At 28.5% G+C, this 8,469-nt stretch overlaps 1 protein-coding gene across 2 annotated transcripts; it reads left to right on the plus strand.

Moving 5' to 3' along the window:
- The first annotated feature begins 1,323 nt into the window (after window positions 1-1,323).
- Window positions 1,324-7,497, plus strand: LOC102585438 (probable transcription factor KAN2). Of its 2 annotated transcripts, none has more exons than XM_006361207.2 (6): window positions 1,324-2,253; window positions 2,756-2,832; window positions 4,804-4,858; window positions 5,009-5,171; window positions 6,085-6,145; window positions 7,172-7,497. In XM_006361207.2, the coding sequence occupies exons 1-6, from the start codon at window positions 1,656-1,658 to the stop codon at window positions 7,298-7,300; spliced, it is 1,083 nt and encodes a 360-aa protein (XP_006361269.1). In that variant the 5' UTR covers window positions 1,324-1,655; the 3' UTR covers window positions 7,301-7,497. The 2 variants fall into 2 exon arrangements, with proteins under 2 accessions (XP_006361269.1, XP_006361268.1); XM_006361206.2 differs by having other exon boundaries at window positions 1,326-2,253; window positions 6,082-6,145.
- The last annotated feature ends 972 nt before the right edge of the window (window positions 7,498-8,469 follow it).

Consider the following 8,469-nt stretch of genomic DNA (forward strand, 5'->3'; position numbering starts at 1 on the left):
GTGACTTTACTATAATGATTTAATATGATTTGATGTAAGTATTCGATGTGGTTAAGTTTCTATTCCTATCGGTTATCGATCTGTGAAAATTGTAAATAAAATTAAATTAAATTCAAATCTCAATAGAAATAAAAACATTAAAAATACTTTTACGGTCCAAATTTAGCGTCAATGTTACTTAGTATTTATACTGATAAATGATAATTGATATCGATAGAATCATTAACGTACGTGCAAATTAATCTAAACACCATCATTATAAAAATAAAAAAAAAGGTTCTGGATTATTATTTGTATATATTTGAGGAATAATCAAAGTTTATACCACTTTTGTTTTTGTCACATATATCATGACGTGTTATTCCAATTAAAATGTGGTTCTTTTTACATAATTATCAAATCTATATTCATATGTCTCATCCACATTCATGGAACAAAAAAGACGATAACAATTTATATCACTAAATAGTAAAAATTCATTCTAATTCTTTATTAAATAAAAATTAGCGAGGTATTGTTATAAAAAGAATTATTAGCTACAAGTTATTTACCGATATATTAAAAATAAATTTTGCTCCCTTATATTAACCCATTAAAGACAAAAAAACATGTTTAAAATAAGTTTTTGAAATTTTATGGATTATGATTAAAGGTTAGTAGGCAATAAAACGTTATATATCTTACTTATTCTTTTATAAGTTTCGTAGTATTTCTCATATAGGTTTTTGTCCTTTGATTTTTGCTACAATCCATTGTTTTATACTTTGATTATCACACTGTTGTATTGTAGTTACTGTTCATTTTTTTTTTCCAAAATATTTTGTCATGCTTTCTGTAATATTTTGGCACACACATATATGTTATTTCCTTTTTTGATTTTCTTTCATATGTTTTCTCTTGAGCTGAATGTCTATTGAAAACAGTCTTTTTATCCCTTAAGATACTTAGAGGTAAGGTTTGCATACACACTAATCTTCTCAGATTTTATTTATGTAATTACATTAAATATGTTATTATTATTAGTGTATATATATACATGTGTGGGAGAAATGCATACATAAAAGCTTACACTAAAGTGTTCCTTTTCTTTACCAAAAGAATACTTTGGTTCAAAACCAAAAAGTATAAAAGTGGAAAAGAGTAAAAAGGAATTTAACCAAAGTCACAAAACTCACTTACTTTTCCTTTTTCTTTTCCTCCTCTTTTTTTTCTTCTTCCTTTTCATCTCCATGTTCATAGAAGAATCAAATCCCCCACCCCCACCCCACCCCACCCCCACCTCAAGTGTCATTTTCTCACATATACTTCACACAAAAGAAACAAGCCATTCACTTCATACACCTATTGCCATTTCTTGTTTTCTTCTTCTTTTTTTCTCTCTCAAACTCAAATCCCAACAACTTGTTCAATTTCCTCTTCAATTGTTTATCATCATCAAAACCCCATTTCAAGAAAATCCCAAATTTTTCTCTATTATCTACATATCCCTTTTTTCATCTCAACAATTAATTCAAAACTTCCTCAAACAAGCTACTAATCCTTTTTATAACCTACTTACAAACACAATAATGAGTACTTTTTCATAAACAATCTGTCTTATTTTTTAGGTTACTAATTTTACTCGATCGCGCTTATTTCTTCTTAGAAAAAAAAACATGGAGTTATTCCCACCACAACCAGATTTATCCCTACAAATTAGCCCTCCAAATACTACTACTAATCAAGAAGAGAATAATATAGATTTGAGTTTTTGGAAAAGAGCTTTGGAATCAAGAAAACCCCATAATATTAATATTAACAACACTTCTTGTTTTGACCTATCTTTATCATCAAATATACCAAGACCTAGTAGTATAATTAATCATCAAGAACCTAATTACCCTTCTAGCCAATATTTCCAAAATAACACAAATTTCATTAATAACCCTTTTATACCTCATCATCATAATCTTGGTTTGTTTAGACCTATAAGTGGAGTTCCACTTTACAATAATCATCAAAATTCTTCAACTAATACATTACCTATACAATCTTCTCCTAGTTCTTTTAATAATTATAATAATATTAACCATATTTCTTCATCAAATAGCCACTTTCATCAATCCCATAATCATCATCAAAATGGACTAATGAGATCAAGATTTTTTTCAAGATTTCCAACTAAAAGGAGTATGAGAGCTCCAAGGATGAGATGGACAAGTACCCTTCATGCTCGTTTTGTTCATGCTGTTGAACTCTTGGGTGGACATGAAAGTAGGCTACTTGCTTAAGTACTTCTTTTTCTTTTTTTTCACTATGTTCGGTAAATACTTATTCGCATCAGCTGTTTACATCAAGTCAGGTAATGTTTAGTTCAGTGTAAATATCAGGTGTGAATAAGCTTTTACTGTTTATATATGTTTTTTGTGTTGATAGTGCCTGATATGATAACCTGAAAAATAGAGTAATGATTTGATATGAGCGGTTAAATTGCACACCGACAATGTAAAAATTCTTTGAATTAAAATGGGATTTAATTCATATACACCGATAATATTTTTGGTCTTTCTACTATAGCATAACTTATTTTTCAGATTACTAATTTCAGTTTTTATGAACGGTTATTTTCATATAGTTATCTTTTAGGTAATTTAATTAATAGTGCAAATTTATTTATATATTATTTGTGTATAAAAATTAAACTTACTGAAAAAATCTATATATTTTGAGCTTAATTAACAATGCTTCATTGTTTTTTTTTTCTTGGGGAATGTAGGAGCAACACCAAAGTCAGTTCTTGAGCTTATGGATGTGAAAGATCTCACTTTGGCTCATGTTAAATCCCATTTACAGGTAAAATCTTTTATTTAAGGGGGAGGGGGGGGGGGTTAATTATTTTTTTCTCTTTCTTTTATTTGTCCAAATAATATAGGTCATGGGTCTGAGTCGTGGAAGTAATTGTTAATATTTGTATTTGAGTAAATTGTCAGTATCACATCCTTTAGACTGCGACTCTTCCTCAAATTCTACATGAATACGAGATGTTTTGTGCATCATATTGTTATTTGTTTCTTTCATTTGTCCAAATACAGGTTATGAGCCTGAATCGTGAAAGTAATTACTAATATTTATATTAGAGTAAACTGTCAATATCATATCCCTTAGAGTACGGTTCTTTCTCGAACCCTACATCAATATGAGATACTTTGTACATCATAGTTCTTTCATTTGTCCAAATAAGTTTCTTTTGGAGTCTTCTTGGAATTTCATTAGCATGTGTTTTTTCCAATGCTAAGTTCAATAGACTGAGTAAAATTATCTTTTTGGAGTCTTCACAAAAGGCTATTGTTTCTTTAGTACTATACTTTGGACAATAGTAGCATATATTATCATAAAGGATATAAATTCCCACAAATTTCAAATTCCAATGCCTCTTTTTTTTTTTTTTGAGTTTGTCTCAAATACTGAGAACTTCTTTTTTTCTACTTAGTAGATCTGATGGTTCTGCAAGCCTATTATAAAATGCAGCTTTTTCCCATAGGAGAATGAACCATATATTAATTCATGTAGTACCATTGTATTTGTAGTAGAAGAAAAAGGAGGAGAGAGAGAAATAGGATTCATATCTTAATGATTCATCAATAATAACACTGCAAAAGTATAAGGCCTTGTTTGGTTTGAGGGATACAATAACAATATAATAATATACTCGGTTTTAATTTCATAAGTGAGATCTGAAAAGAATAGTCATATGTTTCTGACAGACCCTAGACTCAAGTAAAGCATTACGAAGAAGATTTGGAAAAGGAAATATGGTAATGAAGAAGTTATGTAGGAAATAATAGAAAAAAAATCATAACAACAAGCCCCCAAGGCCTAGCTTGAGTGGTAAAAGGTGGAGCATTTGTGGCTTAGGTCGCAGGTTCAAGCCCCACACCATGCAAAGCAAAGCCCGGTATTTAAGTGGAGAAGGGTAGAGGGGCGGGACCATTATCCACCGAGTTTAGAAGGCTGTGATTGATCCAAATGGCGGGTCACAGACGGATTTCTCGATTTAAAAAAAAATAAAAATCAATAACAACAACAAAATAATATGGTAACCAAACAAAGAAAGCTACAAGTAATAATAATTTGAATTGTATTAGAAAGAAGAGTAGGAAGGGGGGCGGCGTGAAGAGAAAAAATCCAAATTATACTAAGAAGAAGAGACATTATGACCCGAGGGGTGTGGGGGGGGGGGGGGGTCTTCCCTCCCTTTCATTGAGCCAAACATTGTCTTCTTCTTTTTTTTTAAAAAGGGTAAAGTTGTATAATAACAACAGTCCTTAATCACATATCATAAGATACCGCAATGTTTGGAAGATCAGAATAGCAAGGAAGATTGAATGAACTTTGAAGAAATTAATATCTGGCAATTCATATAGAATTGATTGTTCTTGCTCTACAAATGATTTTATTCAACTTTCAAAAAGAGGATTTAGAGGGTAATTTTGTCAAGTAACTTCTAATAATTAGCACTATTAATTAATTGATTTTCTTAAAGAGTGTTTCAAAAAACACTTAAAATAGACCAAAGAGAGTAAGATTATTGAGTATATATATTTTTCTTCATCATATATATTAATACAAGTATTTTGTAGCCATATACTAGTCCACTTATGTATAATGTGTCTCCGTATTACTATAGTCAGAGACAAAATCAAAATTTTCATTAAAGAAATTCAACATTTATATAAATAGGCCAGATCATGCTTATGTGGTTACGTTTTAAATATTAAAACTTATATTCAAATGATCTGATAGTGTAAAAATAATTCCTTGCAGATGTATCGAACTGTAAAAACAACTGATAAATCAGCAGCAGGAGCAGCTTCTTCAGGTAAAAAAAAATAGTTTATGAATGATTGTTCATTATTATAAGGTATTTTTAAGAGTAAATTAGATAATAAAAGTATACAATATGCTTTAAAATATTTTTTGTTTATGAAGAAAAATTGATTTATTTTTTTTACCTTGTGAACATGTTTAGGACAATCAGAGGTGTTTGATACTGTATCATCTGGGGATAATTCTGATGATTTAGTACTTGAAATTAAAAATTCAAACAAGTCTGAATTATCAGTTCAACAAGGTAGACAAAATATGTATAATCAAGAGAAAGATTATGGTGGACTTTGGAGTAACTCTTCAAGGTAAACATTTATATATATGCAACTCAATTATTATATATTAATGAAGTCCATTTATGCTTGATTTAATCCATAGAACTAATTAATGACAGGATGATTAGCTTACTGTTTGACTCGTTTTCGAAAAGTCAAAAGTGTTTATTTTAAAAAGTTGATGTGTTTAGTCCAACTTGAAGTATTCTTAGTAGTAGAATAAGTTGTATTGATCGTGTCATATATATATGTAATGTCCATTAATGATGGTTCATTAATGTGAAGTATATTTTTTAGTAGTAGCATAAGTTATTTTCTAGAATCTGAAAAACATTACTTTGGTTTTTTTTGAAAAGCACTTGAATTTTAGCCAAACACAATATTACTTTAATTTTTTTTTTATGTGCAATCTTATTTGAATGCTTTTGTTAGATAAATTCTCCGCCATTACTGATAAGACATTTGAAACTAGACCCCTATACTAGGAAACTTAAGTGTCAAAGTTAAGAAGATAGCCCCCATATAAATGTTAAAAAAAAATAGGTGTAACATTTTTTAATAAAATATTTTTATTAAATAAATTTTTGACTCTGTCACTACAATACAATAAGATATTTGAAACTAGATCCCTTACTAGGAAACTTAGTGTCAAAGCTAACACTAGCTATAGTAAGAAGATGGCCCCCATATATATATATATATATGTAAAATTCTTTAATTTGGTGCAAAAAAGTTGGGATAGTAATATCATAATAAAAAGATGGAAAGACAAGAAAAAGATAAAAAAAGAAAAAAGAAGCATGAGTACTATAAAAATAATATGTGACATAGTACTACTAAAAGATTGGCTTTCTGTTTTCTTAGTTTCACTTTTTTCTTCTGCATGCATGGCCTCCACTGATGATAGAAAAATATTCTATCTTTATTTGTGATTATGTAGCAGGGAAAGTTGGCAGCTGCATGGCAAACTAGGAGATTATCCAGGAAATTTACCTTCTTTAGAGGTACTATAATATTATATTATTCTAAATTATTACAAAGTTTCTATGTGCATTTACCATTATGTCCTTGCTCGAGTCGAGGATCCATCATAAACAACTATATATCTAAGACTGTGTATATACCATCTTCACTAGATTCCACTTGAAAGATTATACTGCATATATGTCATCGTAGATGTTACTCATGCTTTACTTAAGCTAGAGTCTATCAGAAACAGTCTTTCCATCGATGCAAGATAAGGATAAGACTGTGTCTAAACCTCCCTTTTCAAACTATACACTTATGAAATTACACTGAATATATTGTTGTAGATCCTACTTCATGCTTATGCAATGTGCATATTTTTGCTTATGTTCAGAGATTAATATGGAAGATTTGAAAATTACTTATTAATTAGTTCCAATTTATGAGACATGATGCGCAATATATATGATCTAGGGTCAAACCAACTAATTTTCAATGTGAATTCGAAAAGTACTAGCTATGAAATTGTTGATATCTATAGTTTGTTGCCTTGACTATAAAGTAGACTTTTGATAATCCGTCCTTAATTTAATCTGATTAGCAACAAATTTTACTGTATAAACACATAAGTTGTTCATCGTTAATTCTTGTCTTTTTGTAACAATTTATGCATAATATGCATGCCTCTAATTAGGGGCGGAGCTAAGTAGAGTAGAGGGATTCATATGTTGAGATTACATTGCATATATGATTAAAATTATTTCTATGTATATATAGTAAATGTTGAATCTTCTTTAACGTCTAATTGTATGTTAACTTTTTCATGTTTTAAACCTTTTCTTTGAAAATTCTAGCTCCGTCATTGCATCTAATATATACATAGATAGGGTAGAATTTTTGGATAGTTGTACATACACACAACATCAGTATATATTCCTCAATCTGTCCTTTTGATTCCTTAGCTTAGCTTTATTTACACACATTTTTCTTATTTCTACTTAATTATTATTCTTCCTTAGTAATATATTAATTATTATTATTATTATTTTGTTTTTGAAAAACAGAAAAACATGGAAGCAAAATGCACAAGCTATGAAGGAATATCAACAGAAGTGAGTTCATCAAGCATAACACAAGCAAGTCCAAAGAAGCTTAATTTGGATTTTACTTTAGGAATTCCTAATATTTCATAGTAATAAATAAAAAAATGAAACAAATATATATTAAAGTTTTTGCATGGAACAAAAAGTTGTACTCATTTTGAAATCATTAGTTAAAAGAAAAAAGAAAAAAAAAGGAAAAAAGTGATGGAAAAAAAGGCAAGGAGACAAGATAAAGCAAGAAAAAAGAGAAGGGAGGGGAAAAAAGTGCACTTTCCTTTTTCCACTTATATAATATTCTTGTTTTGATTTCCAAATCAAATATTTACATTATTAAATTGTTCCTTTTGTTTTTTTTCCCCATAAAAATTGGGAGAGAAAAAAGAGTACTTGATTTTAGATTTTTTTTTAGGAGAAATATTAGTCACTACTCACTATATATAAGAGAATTTTATTATCCATTTCTTAATTTGCTACTCTTGTAAAAATAGTACCTAGAGAAAAAAATTTATCTTTCCCTTGGTAATTGTATGGGGCATTTATATTTAACAAAAAAAAAAATATACTACCAATTTATATGTTTGGCTTCTAATATTTTTTTTCTTGATAAATAGTCTCTGATAAAATTTGTGTACATCTTTTTTTTTTTTTTTTTTTTTTTTAATTTTACTTATGAAGTTATACTTAATATATTATTGTTGTATTCTAAAATCTTTGTACCTCTTAAGATGGATACTTAAGAGCTTGATCATAAGAGTTCTCGTATAAACGTTTAAGTTTTATGCACTAATCGAGAAAAAATAAGAATTTGTGATAGCAGATTTTATAGATAAACAATAAAATTTATCTCTAATAATATTTAGAAATGAATTAGCAATGACACATTCTCAAATAAAATTATTAGCTATTATATTTATATCGTTAATTTAATGATGAAATTCATAACTAATTCTATTCTATTTATAGTGAGGATAATTACAGGCAAGACTTTATGTTAAGTAAATTGGTAATTTAATAAAATGATAATAATTAACTAACCTGATGTCACATGTTAAAATTCACTAATGACATAAATAAGTTTACATGATTAATGTATATAACTTAAATCCTTAATTTAACGGCATATAGTATCTCTTTCTTAAACGTTTACTATATCACCAATTAATACTCTACTAACACTACAAAAAAAGTGTGAATTACATGGGGATTTTTCTGGGGATTAGTATGAAAATTCGCAGAAAACTTATTTTCCTGCAAATTTT

The sequence above is a fragment of the Solanum tuberosum genome, unplaced genomic scaffold, assembly GCF_000226075.1.
Source record: "Solanum tuberosum cultivar DM 1-3 516 R44 unplaced genomic scaffold, SolTub_3.0 scf00341, whole genome shotgun sequence".
In the NCBI taxonomy this organism is placed as follows: domain Eukaryota; kingdom Viridiplantae; phylum Streptophyta; class Magnoliopsida; order Solanales; family Solanaceae; genus Solanum; species Solanum tuberosum.

Bases quoted from the DNA above. Each gene is read 5' to 3' on its own strand.
- LOC102585438 (XM_006361206.2), top strand. From the start codon at position 1,656: ATGGAGTTATTCCCACCACAACCAGATTTATCCCTACAAATTAGCCCT. The intron at 2,254-2,755 runs GTAGGCTACTTG...TGGGGAATGTAG, and splicing joins ACTCTTGGGTGGACATGAAA to GAGCAACACCAAAGTCAGTT. The intron at 6,146-7,171 runs GTACTATAATAT...TTTGAAAAACAG, and splicing joins GAAATTTACCTTCTTTAGAG to AAAAACATGGAAGCAAAATG.